At 39.8% G+C, this 23,793-nt stretch overlaps 2 protein-coding genes across 3 annotated transcripts in view; one reads left to right on the forward strand and one right to left on the reverse strand.

Annotated features, from left to right (window-relative positions):
* FBXL13 (F-box and leucine rich repeat protein 13) overlaps positions 1–23,793 on the forward strand; it is a 258,167-nt gene that overhangs the window by 223,805 nt on the left and 10,569 nt on the right. Inside the window, exons 19-20 of the mRNA XM_047694145.1 lie at positions 13,298–13,432; positions 19,350–19,513. Of these exons, the coding sequence (XP_047550101.1) occupies positions 13,298–13,432; positions 19,350–19,513 (299 nt within the window). The remainder of the gene's footprint in view (positions 1–13,297; positions 13,433–19,349; positions 19,514–23,793) is intronic.
* Positions 1–23,793, reverse strand: part of FAM185A (family with sequence similarity 185 member A) — a 156,246-nt gene that overhangs the window by 60,503 nt on the left and 71,950 nt on the right. Inside the window, exon 8 of one of the 2 annotated variants that reach the window (XM_047694152.1) lies at positions 19,791–19,859. The exons of the other annotated variant lie outside the window; for it this stretch is intronic. Coding sequence (XP_047550108.1) covers positions 19,791–19,859 — 69 coding nt within the window. The remainder of the gene's footprint in view (positions 1–19,790; positions 19,860–23,793) is intronic. 2 annotated transcript variants of the gene reach the window in all.

Genomic DNA, 23,793 nt, shown 5'->3' on the forward strand with positions numbered 1-23,793 from the left:
CTATGTGAATTAAAAGTGTGGAGATTTTTTTAAAAAGTGTGGAGATTAGCGCTGATAGCAAAGGCAATGATATAATATTGGAAATGTGGGCCTAGCAATCCAAAGTCCTAAATTTTATCCTGATTCTGCCTGGCCACATAATCTTAAGCAATTCACTTAGTATCATAACAATTCATTGCTCCTATAGTGGCTATAATCACGAGACAGGCAGGAACTAGCACTCTAGAATAGGAGTCATCTCTTCTTGTTACTTTTCTATAGCATTCTCCTGTAAAGACCAGACAGCTTCCATTATAGACTTTGAAGGTGATACATTTCAGTCACAACTGCTCAACTCTGCTGGTGTGGGGTGAAAAACAGCCTTAGACAGTACATAAACAAATGACAGGGGTTGTGTCCGAATAAAACTTTATGGACAATAAAACCTGAAATTCATATAATTTTCACATGAGATATTATTTTTTGATTATTTCAACATTTAAAAACGTAAAAGCCATTCTTAGCGTGAAAGCCACACAAAAACAGGTGGCAGATCGGATCTGGCCGGCAAGTAAAAATTTGGCAGTTTGCCAACATCTGCTCTGCAGCCAGACAGAATTTGACAGGTTCAGTCTGTGAAGATGTATAACTTTGGGCAAGTTAGTTTCCTTCTCCAGGCCTTGGATTCTTCACTTGTAAAAATGGGCATAATAAGAAAACAGTCTTCCTGATGTGAAGATTGAATGATATAAAATATCTGGATAGGGGTGCCTGGGTGGCTCAGTGGGTCAAAGTCTCTGCCTTAGGCTCAGGTCATGATCCCAGGGTCCTGGGATCCAGCCCCGCATCAGGCTCTCTGCTCAGCAGGGAGCCTGCTTCCTCCTCCCCCCCTGCCTCTTTGCCTACTTGTGATCTCTGTCTGTCAAATAAATAACTAAAATCTTTAAAAACAAAAAAATCTGAATACTTAGCATGGTTCCTAACACAGAGTGCATGATGTATATTACCTATTACTATGCTTATTATTCTATTTAATGGAGAAGAAACTAATATATACTGGCAAATGAAAATTGAACATATTTAGTATAATGGTTTGATAATTTATTTACCTCAGTTAAACAGAGTCGGAAAACAGGTAATCTTGACGACCAAACTGCTCTAATGCTAAGAAGATAGTATAGAATGTGCTCTTGGAAGAAGTAGTTTATTAATTTTTACTCCTAAGAATGAATGAATGCACTATCCAGAGGAACTTAGATATAATTGACTAAATAAATTTATGTATGTAAAAACATCCAAAAAAATCAAGAACACTACATAAGTAAAATTGCTATTTTCTTGAAAATAGTATAAGAGAACAAACCAGTTAAAAAGAAAATGGATTGCATGGAGCACTGGGTGTGGTACAAAAAACAATGAATACTGTTATGCTGAAAATAAATTTTAAAAAATGATTAAAAAAAAAGAAAATGGATCCTTATTTTTCTTTTTTCTTTTCTTTTTAAAAGATTTTATTTATTTATTTGACAGACAGAAATTACAAGTAGGCAGAGAGGCAGTTGGGGTTGGGGCGGGCAGGAAGCAGGGTCCTTGCTGAGCAGAGAACCTGATGCAGGGCTCCATCCCAGGACCCTGGGATCATGACTGAGCTGAAGGCAGAAGGTTTAACCCACTGAGCCACCCAGGCACCCTGGATCCTTGTTTTTCACTAGGATTATGATACTAAACATATTTTCCAACATGCATAAAATTTATTTTGAGACTTCTTTGACCCATATTTATTTAGGAGTGTGTTGTTCAATCTCTAAATATTTTAGGATTTTCTAGCTATCTTTGTGATTTCTAGTTTCATTCCACGGTAGCCTAAGAGTATATTTTATATGATTTCTAATCTTTTTGTTAAGGTGTTATTATACAGGAACCCTATTTGTGTGGTAGTTAGGTGTGTTGTTGGGGGAGATTCATTCTATATTCATATGATCAGGTTTCAGTCTTTTAATGGGCCTGTGCCCCAGGGCTGTGGTCTTTACAAGTCCAATCCCTCTCCCTGCCTCGGCTACATTTAGATAAGACAAGAAGGTTAGAGGGGCTGTAGTTGGGTATTTCCCTTACCCCTGGTTGGACTGGCTTTCATAAAACCCATGTTGGTTGGGTTCTGGTGAAACAGTTTCCCTTGAGATCAGGCTTTTGTTAATGAGAACAGATGTTCTGGAGGTATTTCAGAATGATTATTTTTCCCTCTCCTGGCAGGAAGCATGAGGGGATTTTTCTCTGATCTTTACCCTGATAACTTAGTGGGTCTCTTGGAGGTAAAATTAATCCGAGTATGGGGTCTCAGCTAAGGTAAGGCCCCAAGAATTTTTCTCTCAAACTAATTCATTTTCAGTCTCTGGCAGTTAGTCAATTACCCTTTAAATGTTTCAGTTGTGATCTGGCTCCAGCCACAGACTTCTGCTCCTAGTAAGCCCTGATTCTCTGTATTCACATAGTTTTCAGAGTGGTGGTTTGCTTTGCGACCTCCATTATCTGACAGATGAAGTGTTGTCGATTTTCAGCTCACTCACCTTTTTTCTTGTTTTGAGAACAGCACTGCTAAGTTCCAAACTCTCATGCAGACTGGGAAGTGAAGTCCAGATCATTACTTCTGGATCCATGGATACTGCCTGAACCAGTAGCATCCAAAAGGGGTGATAAATGTAACTTAGGCTTGAATCAGATCTTGAGAACCCAGGAATGAAGTCAGGAACTAGAGAGCTCCGGAGCCAAGATCAGAGAGCTATCTGTGAGCGGGGCAGGTAGGCAACCACCGCTAGTGAGCACTGCACTTTAGTTGTCAAGGGCTTGCTCTCTTTGAGCCTCCTGCAATGTGCAGCCTGGTGGGCTGGCTATGCTCATACAGATGGAACCTGTGGCTGCCCCAAAGTTCAGGTACTTCGATTGTACCCATTCATAAAGATTCTTTTTTTTTTTTTTTAAGATTTTATTTATTTATTTGACAGAGAGAGATCACAAGTAGATGGAGAGGCAGGCAGAGAGAGAGAAAGAGAGAGGGAAGCAGGCTCCCTGCTGAGCAAAGAGCCCGATGCGGGACTCGATCCCAGGACCCTGAGATCATGACCTGAGCCAAAGGCAGCGGCTTAACCCACTGAGCCACCCAGGCGCCCCATTCATAAAGATTCTTAAGCTTCCGTAGTACAACACTAGCCTCCTGTTACTTGAAATCACCGAGTTGACAAAAACTTAAATGATTAAGTTCTACTTAGGTGAGTAACTCCATGCCTTCATGTAAGACAGTACTCAAACTGTCCCACTCAGATTTATTTTATGAAAATCTTGCTCAGTGGTTGAACTAAAAACATTTGGACTGGACTTTCACTGTAGTGAACACTGAGATAATCTGCTCATTTTTGGAAAACAAAAGTAGGTCTAGTCAAATAGGCAGACTTATAAACAGAAAAATCCAACATCACATGGTGATTGCTACCTAACATTAATTTAGCACCTGCTACAGGCCAGGAACTGTCCTAAGTATTTCCCGTGTATTAATTAGGTACCTTATAAGGTAGGTGATACTTTTAATTCTGTTTTACAGATAAGGAAATTGAGGTTCAAAGAGGTTAAGAATCTTGCCCTAAGTCATGAAACAAAGAAACACACGAGCTAGGGTATAAAGTCTAATCCCCGAGTCAGGATGCTGGCTTTAATACTGTGATAAAGAAATCTATGGGGGGATTCAGTTGAAGTAATTAATCTAGCATGGGAATGCCGGGGAAAGCTTATCTGCTGGAAAATCACTTTAAGGAGAAATGTAGAAGTTAGACTGAAGGACAGTGGGGAGAGAGGATAGCTATCAAGATTTATAGAAGGAATAAAGTGAATAAGTTTTTTATAGTTCAGGGGGGAGAGAGAGGCAGCCTGAAAAGAACAGTACCAGTGAGGCTAGAGAGAAGGGGATGGGTTGGAGAACACTGAAGTAGTAAAATCCATGGAAGTGTAGATAGTTTGGACAGGGATGAGGGGGGAAGACATGGTTATGACATCCACGCATACCTGGGAGATTTGTGGTACCCTCATTTTCAAGTTCTTTCCCATAGCTCAGTCATGTAACTGGCACTGTGAACTACCATGTCCTATTCAGTATTTTGGCATTCACTGTTACACTTTATCTTCTTGTGAGTACTTCTGTCTGTGCTTCCTTTAAGCTCTCTTTGCCCTTCTACTCTTATGATAGAGTCCCCTTTCCTACTCTCTCACTCCAGAGGCCTGTGGTAGCTGCAGGCAGGCTACGGGAGCTCTGTTGAAATTCATTTCTGTTTTTACTCTACTTAGTAATTGGAAGGCTGTAGTGTTTTCTGTCTCCTTGTAAGGGTGAATATATGAGTACTGTGTAGTTTTGTTTGTTCCTCTACAGATTTTATGGTTTTGAGAGAAAGGGAAGATTCAGATTTAGATATTATCATTGTTCTTCAAATCCAAAGATGGCCTCCTCTTATCTATTATGAGAAAAAAAAAAAAAAAAGTATCCCTAACAGAGATAGTATCTGTTTTAAAGCCCTGTGACCAGAATGCAGTGGGTGGTATTTATAACTACATAAGAAAAATAAGAGGCAAGTGGTTGTGGTTCAGCTTTACTGACTCTCTTGTGTCTTTTCTGCCTAATAGTTGTGTATATTCTTCACAAGCTGGTTTATTGACATCTCCCAAATGGTACCACTGATAAATTTTAAGAGCCCAGCTGTAGCCTAGGTTAACATGTTCCTTGATGATCACAAAAGTATTTGACAACTTTTGTTTATGGGTCATAACCAACAGTAGAGATGCTAGAACAGCCACTTCCCTCATTGTTCTCTTACAGTCCCTTCTTTTTTGAGATCCCTAATCTTGACCTAACAGGTTGGACACTTGAGATAACAAGTTCCTTTTCTTCTTTAATCTTTTCTGATTTAACCTTTAACCTCTTTTATCTGTTTTCTTGTGTTCCAACTGTCGATTTTGCTTTTTATTTGACCTTTACTTGAGTAACAGATTTATCTTGATTTATAAATAGAGAATTAAGAGAAGAGAGATCAGAGAATAAGGAACTAGGGAGGGTAGCTGTATGGGGCAAATTATGAGCTACTTTACAGCTGGAAGAACAGCAGACTAAGATCCACTGCTGTTCATTTGACTTTTAGCCTGATTCTGGACTTTTCAGTAAGTCAAGCGGTTCTATAGATGTGAGGCTACTCCAGGCTGAGTCCAAGTGGGGGCTCAGGGTTCTCAGTCCTGTACCCTGAATTACCTGTGCAAGGGAACAGAAACCCTCACAACTGCTGTGGAGCAAACATCAATACTCAAGTCAGAAAGGCCTAGTGAATACCCACCTCATTCAGCAACATTTTTGAGTCTTCCTCCCCAAGAATACCCCATTGACAGCCTTTTCTGGACATGTCTCTCTAAACTGTAAGAAGAACTGGATTCATGTCTTGACCTAATATTCAGTTCGATTCATTCTTGCCCTAGGAGCCAGAGGCAGATTACCCTCTAGAGACTCTTTTCTAATTTCAAACTCTTACTTCAAATCACTAAGCTTTATGACTAGTCACAAACATGTTGTTTATGCAAGATTTCCATCAATCACTCTCATCAGTTCATTGACTCCACCCCCTTGGTAGTTTAGTGGTTTCCGTGGCCTTTGACACGTACTGACTTATAATGCCAAAGATGGATTAGATGTGTTGGCTCCATGTAGCAACAATTTTCTAAAAACCCAACATTGATTTCTATTTGGTTTCTAAGATTAAATCATTCAAAAATTGTCAAAGTATGAGACTTCAATAACTCCACCTCTTCTCCGGGGATGTAGTTTGTTCTTAGTTGTGAGGGAAGCAACAAACAGAGGATCCCTTTCCAAAATGGCCTTAATCTTTGGCCCTTGATACAAAGGATGCTCTGAAGTCTTCTGTATGGGGAGATAGGACATCCAGACCTTTGGCCACTATCTCTTGGCCTTACTGCTCAGGAAAATTCTTTACCTCATCCAATATTTCAGATTACTCTTAGGAAATAATGGACTAAACTCTCAGTGATGAAGATCCCAGAAGGGCCAGGTTCAGAATCATTTTACAGGGTTTGAGGAGAGGAAACCAAGGAATTTCATGGTAGAATTAAGAAGAAAGATCTGGTACATGTTGTGGAAAAAGCAACTCCTACAAAATCTAGAATAAGTAAGAGCTTTGTTACAGAAATCTGTGCTTCCTGGCTATCCATGCCAAGAATGGTCTCCTAAAATTTATAATAGAAAAACATACCCTTAAGAGACCTAAGGCACTTAGAATTAACTGAGAGTCACAGACAAACTCCTACCAAGATACCTAGGCATTATTCTCTCTTCAAAGGCTGTGAGCAAAAGAAATAAGCTCAGTGTTCCCCGCTGCTCCCCACCTTAGTGTGTTCCCAACTGCAGAGGCAAGTCAATAGAATTAGAAATTTGCCAGACTTCAAAGGATGTGGGATTTGACAGCTTGTCATTTTCCCACAGTCTGTAAGGTTCCAAGGGATCCTGGAGACATGGGTGCCATGTTTCCTTGGCTGATAAATAGCTGAAACTGAGACCACCCAACACCAGCCCTGGCTTCTTGCCCATTCCCACTGGGGAGAGCTATTTTTGGACAACTGAAGCAGATAGACTTGCTAAGTGAATGCACACATCTGTTGTTTTCATGTTGAGCTTCCACAGAGAAGAACTATAAGAGAATGTGTCAAAAGGAAGATAATCCTTTGGAGGCCCCTCCCAACCTTTAAGCTGCCCCTGGAATATTATTTTATCCTGTGAAAGATGAAACTTGCCAAAAGTTAAATAAAACCTATCAGATTGTCTAAAGGCAAACAAAAGGACAGGAAAAATAAACATCAAATCCCACTTTCCCACAAGAGTTTATGCTCCTTTTGCTTCTTAAATCTAAGTTTAAATTTAAATCTTAAATCTGTTTTTGATCTTTCTGTCATGTGGTGATTTAAATCTTAAATCTGTTTTTGATCTTTCTGTCATGCAGTGTACCTAGGCTTTGATTATCATGCCTCACCTGACATGAGCTGAGTACCTGTGGCATGTCATCTCACAGGAGCTATGATTTTCTATGACTTCTAATTACCCTATTAACTTCCAGTTAAATTTTGCATATGGTATCTCCTCATCCCAAAGCCTTCAACATATGGAAGATGGTGAGGTTGTGTTCTCAGGTCGTAAATGGCAGACAAGATTATTCCAGGGTTTTCCAGTTCGTCTGCTGAGAGACAAAAGCCAACCTGACTTGTCTGTCAAGTGCTCTTGGAGTACACAATTTCTTTCCATCTTCCAATAAGCCTGTGAGATAGGTTAAGAGTTATTTTCATTCTCTTATAGGTGAGGAAACTTGAGGTTGACTAACTTTCTCGAGGTCACAGACACAACTTCAGGCCCTCTGAGTTTTCTTATAAATGAGTAACCTCCCTTGATTACATCATTTCTTATTCCATTATGCCCCCAAATGGGAGATCAAAGCAGCACTGATGGCTCCTGAACTCATTATTTCCTAGAGATCTTTAAGTGGAAGAGTTCACAGGAGGACAGCATGACTTTGTCCTTGGAGTAAAAGTTCTGAGTTGCCATTTTCTTGGGAAGGAATGAGAAAGAGAACAAGTGGAGTGGCTGGCTGTGCAAAAGGAACCCATCAATACTTTCAGGCAGATTATTGTAGCATAAGTAATTTTTCTCAGGCCTTCCTGTCCCAGAGAAGCCCCTGGAGGAGCGCCACTGGGCACCCATTTTATTTTACTTATCTTAGAAAAATGGAGAAAGTGTAGGTTCTCCTAAAGGCCATAAGAGAAATACCTGATTGACTTTTGGCTAGTCCAGTCCTGGCTTATTTTTATTTTAGAGATAAGGTCTAACACCTGAAACTGTTCTGGAATTTTTCAAATTCTAATTCAAAGATACTGTGTTTTATTCTTTTCCAGGTTTTCTTTCTAATATACATCCTCTGTGACAGCTTACCCTTTCTGTTCTTTAATTTCCCCACTTTTGATCTCTCTTTTTGTACTTGTTGCATTTTACATTTTAAAAGTAATTCCCTTGTTTTTACCAAATGCCCAGGGTCTATGCAGCTAGTAAATCATCAAGGTCTACTGACAACCAAAGGTGCACTTCTGAGTAGGTGTCTCCAGTGAAAATATTTACTTAGGGGAATGAACAAGAAGATCTATTTCAGTGTGACAAGAATATATTAGAACTCCTATTCAGATTTATTTTTGTCTTATTTTATTTTTATATGATATAATGTATCATATATAAGATTCATATACTATACATTTGTAAGATAATATATATTTGTTTTTAAATATAAAATAATATATATTTGAATAATTATATGTCTATATAATTTGTAAATATATTAATGCATTTATTGAAAGTGCATCTTAAAATATTTTTACTATGAGGTGTATCATTTAAAAAATCTGGCAATCATACCATACAGCAGAAGAGTGCAAGAGAAGCAGAATACAAATAACGGTACTGGTTATTATTTACTGACTGCTTACTCTGTGCCAGCTACTCTCCAGTTGCTTTGTTCATATTAACTCACTTTATCCTCCCAACAACCCTCTGAAGTAGGTGCCATATTAAGGTACCATGTTATTCCCCTGTTGCAAACGAGATCACTGAGGAATTGAGAGGGTGGGTAATTTATCCAGAGACACAGACTTCCAAATGGCAGGATATGAACTCGGGCTGGTGGGCCCCAGACTCTGTGCTCTTAACCATCTTCATAACTGCAGGTATTAAACAGGGTGTGAGGAAGGACTGGACTTAGCATCCTGACAGCAATCCATGGGAGCTCGTTTTCCTCACTCCTATGCTAAGAGGCATTTTCTTTGGACATTCTCTCATCTTGAACCTCTTCTGCATCTAGATGTTGAGGCCACAAAAATAAATCAGACTTGGAGTCCACCCTCAAGAAGCTATAGTCAATGCAGAAGATAAAACAGTGATATAAATAGCTATTATACAACTGAAGTGGGAAAGACAAAAAAAATTAAATGCTATAGGGATTTGGAAGAGGCATTTCCTCCAGAAGAAGGAACTGGGGAAAAGTTTGTGGAGTAAGCCATATTTGAGCTGGCTTGAAGCTAAAGCTTATCTCCCAAATCACCATGTAATTAGATAAAAAACTGCATCATGAAAGTATCTTTGGAAATGCCAGTTTGGGGTTTTGGACTTTACCCTTTTTGAATCTCCTCCATATTTAAAAGAAGTATGTCTTAGCTAAGTCTGGAGCAGTCTGGTTTCCCCGGCAGGGAGGGTGAGAATAGGAGAGGCATCTCACTAGGAGGTGAGGCTTTACAGAGTTTAGTTTTGGTGGCAATGCCCGGATTCCCCAGCTCAGTGTGCCCAGGCCATTGTTACATCCACTTACTCTGATGTCTAATGGGACCAAGGGTATCTTCAATGGGATATATGATGCCCAAGAAACTAGTTTTGAATCCAGTTTATAACTTATAATTGTGAAAGTTGTATTTTAGCCTTTGAAACAGCCAAAAGCAGTCTTCATAGAAAATGGTTCTGGACAGTACAAGATTTTCCCAAGATTATCAATAGGAAAAAAAAAAAAAAAAAAAAGAACAACAACACAAAACTTAGTGGTAGAATGAATCAGAACCTAATGAGGTAACTAGTCAAAAGACGGGTATGCACCACAAGGGGAGTTTTTTGGGGCTGAGAGTGCCACCTGTTGAGGGGGCTTAAATCAGGATTTTGGCAGAAGCACATCTTTGTGATAGTCAGTAAATGTCAGTGAGACTTGGTCTCCTCTACATACCCAATTTAGGAATGTGGTCATTCAGCCTTCCCACATTGTGACTCAGCTCAGGACATACAGAAAAGAAATGATTTAACTCACTAAGATGTGGAGGTTTACTTCAAAATTGTTAACCCACAGCAAAACTGGTTGATATGTGGGTTGGGAGCCAAACCTGATAATGTCTGTTTTCTCCCCATCTTCACTACAAAAGATTTTGTCTGGGAAGAAGTTTAGTCTGACATGTTCCAAGACAAGAAAATCAACAGCACTAATATATGTCAGAATCTGCATCACTGAGCCAGAAAAGCATAAAATAATCTTATCTGTAGGGGAGAAATGGAATTTCATGAGTGATTATGGTGAAACATGACTGCAGACTTAAGTTACTTATGACTTACATGTCTCTAAAGGAAAAGATGAATTATAAAGAAAAGAGAAGTTCTGACTTACTTCTCGGATCTGCAGTGACTTATGCCAAGCACAAAGCCCGAGACCAATCTTTATGCCTCAGATTTTCCATGGATGAGAATGCTACCATGAATGTATCATAGACCTTCTAATACATTTTTATAAGTTATTCTTTAATTTTAAAACCTCTGAGAAAGTTCAACTTCAAAGAATATTAGAGGTTTTAAGAAGACTTGAAGCAGAACTGAGTCAAGCAGTCTAAAACATGGACAGATATAACATGTAACTGTAAGGGTTTTCAGACACTAAGAGCCTTGAATCTCTTTAAAGCTCACTTCATCTTTTAATAAATTATTCTTAGCATAAATATTCCTTCTTGTTGTAAATTTTCTCTGGTTCTTTGGACTCTGTCTATTCTCTAAACAGAAAACAATGTTATCCTACCCCTTGTGACCTAAGAATTCCTATATTATTAAAACAGAATTCTTAAAAAAAAAAACAACAACCCAAATTCTTTGTATTCTTGAAACACTTATAAAGGGTGGACCAACCAACTAATATATATCGAGAACCTACCAAATTATAAATATGATGCTTGTGAAGGGGGTATAAAAATCTAGCAGAAAAATTAACAATTCAGGAAACAACTGATTTTGGTGATGATGTGAGAAAGGGCAACTCTCTTACACTGTTGGTGAGAATGCAAACTGGTACAGCCACCCAGGCAAAAGTGGAGTTTCCTCAAGAAGTTAATAATATAACTACCCTATAACCCAGCAATTACACCACTAGGTATTTATCCAAAGGATAAAAATGTAGTAGTTTGAAGGGGCATGTGCAACCCAATGTTTGTAGCAGCAATGACCACAATAGCCAAAATATGTTAGGAGCCCAGATGTCTATTAGCAGATGAATGGATAAAGAAGATGTGGTGTGTATATGTGTGCGTCTCTCTCTATATATAATGGAATATTATATTATTCAGCCATCAAGAAAAATGAAATCTTGCCATTTGTGATGACTTGGAAGAAACTAGAAGTATTATGCTAAGTGAAATAAGTCAGTTGAGAAAGACAAATACCATATGATTTCACACATATGTGGAATTTAAGAAACAAAACAGATGAACATAGGGAAAGGGAAGGAAAAGTAAGATGAAAATTGAGAACTCTTAAGAAATAAACTGAGGATTGCTGGAGGGGAGGTGGCGGGGGAGGGATAACTGAGTGTTGGGCAGGCATTAAGGAAGGCACTTGAAGTAATGAGCATGGGTATTATATGCAACTGATGAATCACTAAATTCTACCTCTGAAACAAACAAACAAACAAACAAAAAAATCTAATAGCGTTCCACACAATACCTCTGAGATACTTCCTGTATTTGCTTTGAAAAACTTGTTAAATCTCCAAGCTGAGATTCAAGACCAATAATTCCAATCCTTCAAAGCCAGATTCCCCTCTGTACCACAACTGGGTGTGCTCTCTATACTTGGTTATCTCCAATGACAGGGACCTCACTATCTTATGACAAGCTGTCCCCTCCATTTTTTGACACCACTTAGTTGCTGGAGAAGACAGATCTCTATGCAAATTAGTTAGCCACAATACAGGAATAAGTCAAGTACTGTAACTGCTGAATCCATTGAAAAAGACAAGTTCCACATGAGGTGAGAGGAAAAAGGAATCGCTGTTTGTTATGTTGATCAGGAAGAGACAACGATTGAGCGTTAAATTACCAAAAATTTTTAGTACTATCTTTTGCCTCCTGTGCTAAATTGCCCCTGGAAATTTTCCCTCTTTTACTAAGTTGCTAAAGAAAATAGTGAGCTGATTGGTTCTTTCCAGTCTTCTTTAGGGCTAAAAAAAAAAAAAAAAAGACTGTAAATTAGCATACTCAGTGGGAGGGAAGCCCACTGGTAGTCTTACCTGTGGAGTGATCCTGATGGCCATCAAGTGATCCAACAGCCCAGGTCCCTCCCTCAGGTCTGAGAGGAAAATTACATACAGTCTGATGGATATCCATTTTTACATATAAACAAGTAATGTCTTACTAGTAACTCACTAGTTACTAAAATCTAATATTTATAACTAAAATTAATGGCCAACTATCACTTACTGAGGTCTCCAATTTAGTATTCTAAAAATCCGAGCTGCTTCTCAATGAGCCAAAACCTCTAGAGTGACTGGGCACCTGTTGATAATTTCTAGTTTTTTATAATTTGGGGGAAGGACTTTTATAAGTACAGTATTAGTATAGCTTGAGTTGTTCTTGGTTTCCAACTCCTACTCATCTTGACTTAGGATATTTTTACAACTACTATTAGGTTTACTTTTGTGGATCTTTTTGTTCTTGTATAATTGCTGGCTTGTAAACTCTTGTTATTTCCTCATGGATTCTTCTCACACAGTTCTTGCTTTTAACTGAAAAATGAAACTTAAGAACTACTAAGGTAAACGGAAGAAGTTCCAATCATTTCTAGGACTTTGTTAGCCCTAGAAACTTCAGGTGAACATTTTCATATTTCAGAACAATGCTAGAGAGTAGATATTATTTTCCCTGATTTAAAAAAGAAGAAACTGAGGGTCAGAAAAATGACGTGACTTGCTAAAGTTTCAGAGCTAATCAGTGGTGGAAATGAAATTAAAACTCAGGTCTACCTGATTCCAAAGACTGTGGTCTTTCTGTTATATTAATACCATCAACCCCAGACCCAGAGTGTCTCCCATCTAATTCTCCCCTCCAGATTCCTTTTTCTCCAGTCATTTGTCTAATATAACTCTAATAATTATTAAACACCTGGGTAAAATCTCATTAGCACTAAATTCAGGAAAACCAAATTCTGTTAATAGGAATTTGAATATTGTAAGCTGTTAAGCTGGTATGTGAATGTCTTTTGTTTAAAAAAAAATGGATGTAATTGCTTTTTTATCTTCCTCAACACGATGTAACATATCTCTATTTCAGGGACTGAAATGCATACTAAGTAAACTGCTATGGGTAAGGTAGCTCCAGATATACACAACATACAAATAAAGACTTAAGAGAAAAAAAAAAGAGAAAAAAAACCCTCTGACTTTGGAATTTCTTGCAGGCATTCTGCAAAGGCTCACTGATCTTAGAACATTTGGATGTCTCTTATTGCCCCCAGCTGACAGATGAGATTATTAAAGCATTGGCCATTTATTGCATTTGCCTCACATCTCTCAGCATTGCTGGCTGTCCAAAGGTATGTACAGGAGTCAGAGCTCAGACAGGAGTCAGGAGCCAGGAGTCAGGAGTCAGAGCTCAGACAGGTCCAGCTGAAGCACAAAGAACCCAGGCAGGGCAGTAGGCAGGGGTTAAACGCATCACAGAACACATTTACTTTGTTATGTCTGAGGTATTCGTTACACTTTTTTTATTCCTTTCTCCAAACTGGAGATAGCTTTATGATTTCATTTGTTTCAAAGTAGAATTTTCAAAAAGTTAAAACAATTCTCATTCAAATATGAAAATGTGTCAAAGGTTTATTTAATTCATTAATGAGAGAACCAGCAAAATGGTAAAACAAGTTCATAGAGCATTTGATCAAACCAAGTAGTTGTAGGAACTGAAGAAAAAGGATGCTGGAATATGATCGTTGGGTAGATCTAAAATTGGTTAATGTCCTCTAAGGTACTAAGCCCATAACCTTGAAGTTGTAGTTTCTACCAGATAGAAATAATTTACATTTCTCCTGGACAAAAATGTAACAGGTTACAACAGGTAAACTTCACTGAGTTTTGGCCCTAGTTGATAGTCATTAGTATGGCATAATTCCTTATAAAATTCCTCTGGTAGGCCTGTTAAACAATGTTCCAGTATGACATTGAAAAGACATGTAATCATCTTTTGTCTTATTTCCAGTGCTTGATAATTTTTCTGACATCTGCTTATGAAATAAATACATACTTATTATAAAATATTTGGACTACACATACAAACAAAAAGGAGAAAGTAAAATCTGTTGTCATACCACCATCCAGACATAACCATTATTGGCATTTTATATTTAGTCTTCTAGAATATTTTTCTATGTACACAGAGATTAGTTATAGAAGATTTATGTTTTGTCCTTTTTTCTTTTGGAATAGAATCACCCTTTCCAAAATACATTGTAGCCTACTTTTTTTCTCTTAAAACACTATAGACTAGTGCTGTGAAATGTGTAAACCTGGCGATTCACAGACCTGTACCCTGGGGATAAAAATACATTGTATGTTTATTTCAAAAATAAATTAATTAAAAAAAAAACACTATGGACATATTTCCATGTCAAGAAATAGAGATCTCTGATTCTGGCTCAAAATGGCAGATAGAATATACACATATAGGTTTTTTTCCAGATTACACATATAATTTTGTTCCCTCTTGAAACCCTACAGAACTGCAGAAAAAGGGTAGGAGTCCCTGTTGATAGGAAAAACAGGAGAGGAGACAAGAGTAAGAAAATTTTTGATGTTTGAAAATAGATCGACTAATTTAATAGACCAGAGACTGCTTTGAATTCTAAGCCAACAATAGAGAAAGGTGGGGGGGAAATTGATTTATACAATGATCTTCAAATTTGGTAGCACTGTTTACCCCTGGAACCGGATTAAGAGGGTGGCTAAAATGAGGAAGATTGGGTTAAAAGTTCTTGAGAAATACAGACAGATCTTTGGATTTCCTCCCCTACCTCACACCCCTGGGCCCCTGCCCTTCCCTACCTTCACCAGAAGGTTGGGTATTTATTTCCTAGATTTCTCAACCCTGGCATTACTGATATTTTGGATGAGATAATTCGTAGTGGGGGCTATTCTGTGCCCTGTAGAATGTTTAAGAGCATCCTTACCCTCTCCCCAGTATGTGTCCATAACACCTGGTCCCCCACACCGCCTTACCATGACAATGAAAATATCTCCAGATATTGCCAAATGTCCTGGGGTGGGGGTGGGAACCAAATGCTCTACTACTGGTTCTAAAGATAGTAAAAACAAAGCGTTGCTGGGGGGCACCTGGGTGGCTCAGTTGATTAAGTGTCCAAGTCTTGGTTTTGGCTCAGGTCATGATCTTATGGGTGAAGGTATCAGGCTCAGCGCTCAGTGGGGGTCTGATTGAGGATTCTCTCCCTCTGCTCCTCCCCCGACTCATGCACGTGCCCATTCTCTCTCTCAAATGAATGAATAAATCTTAAAAAACTAAACTAAACTAAACTAAACTAAAAACAGAGGGTTGCTGGGCTGGGAGAGATACTATGTATAATTGAGAGTTTGAGTACAAAAATGAAAATAGGAATTATGAAAAAAAAAAAATAGGAATTATGTGACCGAATGCTGAATGCAGAGACGCTCAAGTACTCTTCCAACACAGCACCTAGAATGTGGCTGCCAGATCCTTCCCTCCAGGCAGAAGACTGAAAGCCTCTTTTCTGGAGACTGACTAGCACAGGATGAAAGACAGAAAAATATTGACATTTGGGGGTTTATCAACTAATAATCCATCTAAGCATTGGAGTTTGGGTAGAGAAGACCCACATCATGCACTCAGACCTTCTAATCAGTGATTAGCCCTTTTGCTATTGATAAATGGCAGACAATCAAGGATCACAGACATAACAGAAAAGCCTATGAAGTAGAACAAATTAGTAGAAAAAACTTGGAGGAAGAAAAATATGCAGAGGGAAGAAAATGAAAAAATCTTTAAAATATCCTCAGAAATTACAAGATCATGAACAACCGTGTTGTCTTCTGTTGTGCACACTGATGGGCTTCTTTTTAGTAAAGCATCAGGCTCTCAAGATGCCCTACAGTCTAGCTCGTCTGAAACTTCAGCTTCTCAGCTGTTCAGTTTAGTGCAGTGAGTGGGTGAAGAGGGTGAAGCTAGAACCTCCTAATTCATAGTTATTAGTGCTATAGTAAGAAACAGGAGGAGATGGGGGAAAAGATGTGGTAAATTGTGACAAAATTAATCTAGAAAGTTCACAGCAAAATTTTTGTTTAATAGTGCACTTGTTTAGAACTAGGAAAACTTGGGACACCTGGGGGGCTCTGTCGGTTAAGTGTCTGCCTTCAGCTCAGGTCATGATCTCAGGGTCCTCTCCCTCTGCCTATCTTTCCCCACTGCTTGTGCTCTTTCTCTTCTCTTGCTCTCTCTGTCAAATAAATAAATAAAATCTTGAAAAAAAAAAAAAAAAGAACTAGAGAAACCAAGTGTCTTTCTGGTCAGCATCATCTGGTTCTAGAAGTGGGTGTCAAAGAACTAAGTACACTTAGCGCTGACCATAGACCCTCTGCAGAGTTCTTGTTTTCACTGCACACAGACACGTAAACACCTGGACAGCACATGGTTGCCTGGGAATTACCCTGGCCATAAAGCAGGCACAGATGTGGAATGGGCTTTTTAGTGGCTCTACTAATTAGGGGGAAAAGTAGGAGAATGAGAGAAATAAGGACTCCAGTGACTTGGGGCAGAGGATTTTTTTGTTTGTTTGATTTTGGGTGTTTTGTTTTGTTTCTTGCTTTTTGGTAAGGAGAAGCTCCTTCTATAAACTGTCTTGCAGCCTAGAAACTAAGGATGATGTTACACAAATAAGATATTATCAAATGAATTACCCTATATCAAAGATCCAGGGTAAAAAAACGGAAGGGGAATAGATTATTCCAGAACCTCAATGTAAGACAGAAGAAGGGTTTAACTTTACTTTCTCTGTGAGTCAAGTAAGTATCCTGACTCAGAAGATGTGGTGACCATAATTTAAGCCAATTGTAATAGTCCTCATTGAGAAAAATCATAAGGCTGTGGGTCCAGTTTAACATATTTTACCTACATTGCTTTTTTAAATTAAATCTTATTTTACTTTAAGTTCCAATATAGTTGACACATAGTATTATATTTTCATCTACATTGGTTTTGATGAGCCACAAAAGACATTGGTGTCCAGCTCATCATCCTAGGCTAGGTTTCTCAAAAGCCCAGGAGTCAATCTCAAATGGTCACCTTATCCATTTCCTGGAAGGCCAGCTCTTCCTTGCAACCAGCTCACCACATATATATATTTTTTTATTTTTATTTTTAAAAGATTTTATTTATTTATTTGACAGACAGAGATCACAAGTAGGCAGAGAGGCAGGCAGAGAGAGAGAGGGAGGAAGCAGGCTCCCTGCTGAGCAGAGAGCCCGATGCGGGGCTCGATCCCAAGACCCTGAGACCATGAGCCGAAGGGAGAGGCTTAACCCACTGAGCCACCCAGGCGCCCCTCACCACGTATATTATGACCCCACCTTACCCACCACTAAAATGGGAATAACACTCTCTGCTCAGTAGGACTATGAGGACCTTGTATCTGGGAGGTAAGAATTTAGCCAGTCACCTGCTGCAGTTCGAGTTCCAAGGGCCAACAACATCAGTTCAGTCATTGAACATCTTGCGCTTCTGATCTGTGGGAAACGTCGGGCTCCTTTTTCACTCCTTCAGAACCAATAAAACCTAGCTCCCTGAACTCTACCTGTCCTGGACTTCTTTATCTCTACAATTCTGAGGGCTTTTTTCTATGTCTTTTCAATGACACCAGATCCTCAGAGACCAACATAGTATGGCAGGAATGTCTGAAGGCATTTTTATGAGAATCAGGCACAATGTTAAACCTTGGTCCTGAGCATGTTCTGAAAACAGGCCATGCTTAGACAATGACAACATCTATTTTTCCAAACTTAGAAAGTTTACATTTCAAACTGAAGGATTTTATGCATGATTCTCTCAACTTTATATTAAAAACAAGAGCCAAGCCTCATGGCATGTTTTTTAGAATGTTCAAACATTTAAAATGAGAAATTAAAACCAGTTGGAAAAAAATTCCTTTGAGGAAAGTGATCTCGTTGATTCTACAGCAAGTCTCAGTTTAGCTATGAATTCAAAAGCTAGACCCTGAGTAAGTAAAATAATCTAAGTGGAGTGGAATTATCTCTGCAGAGCATCTGGGCAACCTCTCAAGATGTTGGAGCCCTCAGCAGAACTCCTCAGAGTAAGATTCATGTAGTCTCTGTGGAATCTGCTCTTTCTTCTCTTGCCTGCAAACATCTGTCTCACCTACTCACCTGCTTCCAGACTCTCCACACAAATCATCAGAGAGGTTCAGATTCCTTCTCAGAGTAATCTGACCTTGTCTGCAGGTTAACTTCAGGGGATATCTATTTTTTATAGCTTTGTAGCATGTTATGTTATTAAACCTGTGTTTCTAAAATGATGATGCCTCAGAGTGGATTTGAGTGTGAAGCCAAATCCCGTTAGGGCAGCATTTCATAAGTTGCTCATATTGGTGTGACAGGTATGACTAAGGAAGTTTTGATGAAGTTACCCATCCAAAGTAGAGAACTCTAAAATGAAAATAACAGCAAGATCACAAAGTCTGTTAGTGCCACCTGAACCATAGTTTTTCTGTTCTGGGAACGGGTAAATCACTAACGTGAGTTACAGGCCCATCACGTGACAAGCTGGCAAGAGTTTTGATTCTGTTTGCTATGGACTGAATTTTTGCCTCCCACCCATTCATATGTTGAAATCCTCATTCCCAGTGTGATAGTCCTGGGAGGTAAGGCTTTGGGAGGTAATTAGGTATAGACTGAGGTCATGAGTGTAGAGCCACCATGATGGAATTACTGGCCTTATAAGAATAGGAAGAAACTAGAGCTCTCTCTCTGCCCTGTGAACATACAGTAAGAAAGCAGCCATCTGAAAGCTAGGAAGAGGGTCCTCACCAGACATGTGGGTAACCGCATCTTGGACTTCTCAGCTTCCAGAACAGTGAGAAACACATGTCTGCTATTTAAACTATCCAGTCTAGGGGGCATGTGGGTGGCTCAGTGGGTTAAAGCCTCTGCCTTTGGCTCAGGTCATGATCCCAGGGTCCTGGGATCAGGCTCCACATCAGGCTCTCTGCTCAGCAGGGAGCCTGCTTCCACCCCACCCCCTGCCTGCCTCTCTGCCTACTTGTGATTTTTGTCTGTCAAATAAATAAATATCTTAAAAAAAATAAACTATTCAGTCTATGGCATTTTGTTACAGTGGCCAAACTGATTAGTACATTATTCTTCTGTGGGATGGAGTTCATTGGAATAATCAGTACTTCACTTTGGCTGTGTGTTCAGATTACAGACTCAGCGATGGAGGTGTTATCAGCAAAATGCCATTACTTGCATATTTTGGATATTTCTGGTTGTATCCTGCTTACCGACCAAATGCTTGAGGACCTTCAGAGAGGCTGCAAACAACTTCGAATCCTTAAGATGCAATACTGCAGGTGTATTTCCAAGTAAGTACCCACCTGAATACAAAAAGCTCTGAGAACTACTTTCTGAGAAAACAGAATATGTGACGATGCCATTAGTAACACAGAGTGGCTTTCAGAGGTTCCCATAACTGGCAAAATGTTTCCATTGAAGCAAAAGTTGGGTAAATAGGCAGTCTATACACGTAGAAGGTCTCAATGTCTACCCTGTGAGTTTTTAAATATAAAGCAGTTATTTGCTTCTTTGTTTAGTTTTTTCCCTATGATGGAGAGTAAAAATGTGAATGTGGTTTTAAATGACCTAATGAAGTAAACTGTGGAGTGTTCAAAATGAGAATGCTTGACCAATCCCTGAAGGTCTGGTTCTTTTCTGCAGGTGGGAAAAATGAATACTAAGAATTAATATTATCAAAGTATAATGAGTTTAAGCACATATATTTCACAGAGGAACTTTCTTAAGTAAGCAATCTGGCTGGCGTGAACTGAAGTAGGAGATCTGCTCACTTGAAGCCTGAGGGAAGAAAATGGTTTCTGATCCAAAGCTGTATGTGTTAAAATGAAATGGGTGGGGGGGGGAAAGCACACAAAAATTATTACTTATAAAATAGGCACTCTTAGTGCCAGGCCTGTTCAGGGGAGGGCAGCTGAGTGAGAAAAAAAGAAAAGGTCTGAAATTTTTTGAAAAGGAGTGGAGACTCAACTCTTCTCAAGAGGTCTAGAGATGACTGACACAGATACTATTAACTTCATTGAAAAAGGGTACCATGAAATAAGGTCCTGGGAGTCCCTGCCAACCTTGTCATATCATTAAACACACAACTTTGGATAGGATGACAATGAATGAATAACATACTACACAAAGCAGTTTGGCTTCTAATCTTCTGACTGCATTTTGACAATCACTTTTTTGGGGAGGTAATATCACTGAACCTCTCATAAGTGGGATTTTAACTAAAAATTAATGGAGAATTTCTGGCATGAGCCCCTATGAACCTAATTATGGTATGGGATATTAAAACATGATAAATAATGGTGTTTGGTTAAGAAGACCCAAAATATCTGGTAATATCCTAATCCTGCCTTTGACTGCTCACTCTGCTTCAAGGTCACTAGATAAAAAATATGTGAAGAAAACAAAACAAGGCAAAGTAAGACTTTACTACTAGCTAGGCTTGGCAACAAAACCCAATGCAAAACTCTAGTTAACTAGTTGGATCTATGAAAAATTCCTTTCCCCAAGCTAGGACAGCAGGGTCTTTCTTGTTTTCTACCACCAAGTGTGGCTGTCCCTACCAGCAAGAAGAAAACATGGTCCTAGGGCTTGGAGGGGAACTGGTTTTTGTCCATCTCATTGTCTAAAATGGCCAAACCACCTCAGTCTTCCTCATAGGCCCACCCCTGCTAAGCTCCAGTAGGAAAGAGGCCTATAATCCTTTGATTCTATCTTTGTCTAGCAATAAAGAAGGCAGTCCCCACAGTAGAGTGGCTTGGAGAGTCTCAGCATTTGCACTAGTAAGGTTCCAAGTACTTGTCTTGACTTCCAGCTTCTAGGACAGGGCACTGTTTTTCAGCCAAGGAGCTCCCAAAATACCTGGTCCTGAAAACTCTGGAGAAGTGTTGAGGCCTGGCCAGAGTCAGGTTGTTTTGGGGTCAGCTCTAAGGATTATATAGCAGCTTCCTTCTCCACTTAAATCCTTGGATGAGCCTTTCAAGACTCAAGTACATGACGATGTCTAATCACTTACCTATCTTGGTTCACTCTAAAAAAGTAGAATTGTTTGCTCTTACAAGGGCTCATGTGGCTCCCTTAACTGCAGTGGCTGTTTTGTCTGGGTGAAATGGAACATTTGGTAGTTGGGAGAGAGGAAATTTTTTTTGTTTGGGAGGAGGTTCAGGGGCTTTGAATCACAAGGTGTTGGACTCCCACACATTTGATTCCATTTGAACATGAAAACATTGTATGATGTGGCTCTTAAAATCCAATTACAGCCATCAGAAGAAACTTTTCTATGTATAAATTCCCCCATACTCAATGGACTCTAAAAATATTGTACCAGCTTTGCAAATCAAAGATGCCTGTGCTGCTGAACCAGGGGAGTAGCAAACTTTTGGTCGATGAGCAAACTGGCTACAGCTCTTTTGCAAGAGAGCTTCCAGCATGAGATATGCTGTCATTCTAGCAGTCCCAGAGCCTAAAGAGATCACAAGAAGCGGTTCCAGAAGCATCATTTGGAGACACAATCTAGGCTCCTTTAATTCAAGGAGGAATAAGTAGCAACTATGATCATAAACATGACAAGACTTATCTGACTAGATTTGAAGCAATTGTGTCCAACCAGCCTTTCAATGTATGGCCCTCTGTGGGAAAAACAAGAAAGCATGGAAAGGAAGAAAAGCATAGTGAGAGAGAGGGAGAAAGACCCAAACAATGGTCTCCACAACCCAGGAGGGACAGAACCACAAAGAGTTAAAAGAGATGTTAAGTCAATAATTAGCAAACGATAGAGGGCCCTTTCTGACATTTTTGTGTCCAGAGTCCAAAACTTTCAACTCTGAAGAGTAGAGTCTTGGTGGCCTTTAGATGCCCCAAAGAGCAGGGCAGAGATTTCTTGAAGGCCTTCTGTAAGCAGTTGCTGGCAGCACGGATTACTAGCCAGCCACCCTGAGAGGTCCATTGATAGGAAATAAAACTTAACCAGAGTTCTCTTCTCCAGCTCATGGAAGAGTCTTTGAGGAAAGACCTTTGTGATCTGGAACTACTTAATGTTATTATTAGTATGAACAAATAATATTTCTTAACAATTATTTGCTATGCATCATGTCAATCCTATTTTATGTTTACCATCTCATCTAATCCTCATAAATACCCACATTACCATAAAAATGAATAAGAAAGGTGGTTTAAGCAGCTTAAATAACTCAGTGTCGACAAACAAATAAAAGGCAGAGCTATACTTTGTACCTCTGTCTTTATCATTACTATGTTGCTCTTTTGCCTTTAGATTAGAGATTTTCAAGCTTTTTGAAAGCTCTTAACATTCAAAGGATTTGAAGAAGGGGAGACATGAGTTCTGTTGAGCTCAGTTTACTTGGATTACTGGTGGTCTTAGTGTTGGCTCCAACACCCCCTGCCCTTTTTTGCCAACTCAAGAAACTAGGAGGAAATAGGTGTGAGGGCAAGTAATGTTATTATGGGAATCACCTCAAACCTCCTTTAATTTATAAAACCCAAAAATCACTAACAAAATTCTGTACCTCATTATTATTAAACATTTAATGGGAGGAGTCAAGATGGCGGAGAAGTAGCAGGCTGAGACTACTTCAGGTAGTGGGAGATCAGCTAGATAGCTTATCTAAAGATTGCAAACACCTACAAATCCAACGGGAGATCGAAGAGAAGAAGAACAGCAACTCTAGAAACAGAAAATCAACCACTTTCTGAAAGGTAGGACTGGCGGAGAAGTGAATCCAAAGCGACGGGAAGATAGACCGCGGGGGGAGGGGCTGGCTCCCGGCGAGAGCGGCGGAGCAACGGAGCACAAAATCAGGACTTTTAAAAGTCTGTTCGCTGAGGGACATCGCTCCAGAAGCTTAACTGGGGTGAAGCCCAGGCGGGGTCAGCACGGCCTCAGGTCCCGCAGGGTCACAGAAGGATCGGGGGAGTCTGAGTGTCGCAGAGCTTACAGGTATTAGAACGGGGAAGCCGGCTACAGAGATAGAGCCGAGGAGTGAGCTCTAAGCTCGGGGTTACCTTGAACCGGTCGCAGGCTCGGTCAGCTCGGAGCGTGGCCAGAGGCAGGGTGACGGGAGTAATTGGGTGCTGTTCTCTGAGGGTGCACTGAGGAGTGGGGCCCCGGGCTCTTGGCTCCTCCGGGCCGGAGAGTGGGAGGCCGCCATCTTCATTCCCGCCCTCCGGAACTCTACAGAAAGCGCTCAGGGAACAAAAGCTCCCGAAAGCAAACCCAATCAGATTACTCAGACCGCCCCGGGGTAAGGGCGGTGCAACTCCGCCTGGGGCAAAGACACTTACGAATCACTACAACAGGCCCCTCCCCAAGAAGATCAACAAGAAACCCAGCCAGGACCAAGTTCACCTACCAAGGAGTGCAGTTTCAATACCAAGGAGAGCAGCGGAATTCCAGAGGAGGAGAAAGCAAAGCACGGAACTCATGGCTTTCTCCCCATGATTCTTTTTTTTTTTAAAAGATTTTTATTTATTTATTTGACAGAGAGAAATCACAAGTAAGCAGAGAGGCAGGCAGAGAGAGAGGAGGAAGCAGGCTCCCTGCTGAGCAGAAAGCCCG

Source organism: Lutra lutra, chromosome 11 (assembly GCF_902655055.1).
Source record: "Lutra lutra chromosome 11, mLutLut1.2, whole genome shotgun sequence".
Taxonomy (NCBI): Eukaryota; Metazoa; Chordata; class Mammalia; order Carnivora; family Mustelidae; genus Lutra; species Lutra lutra.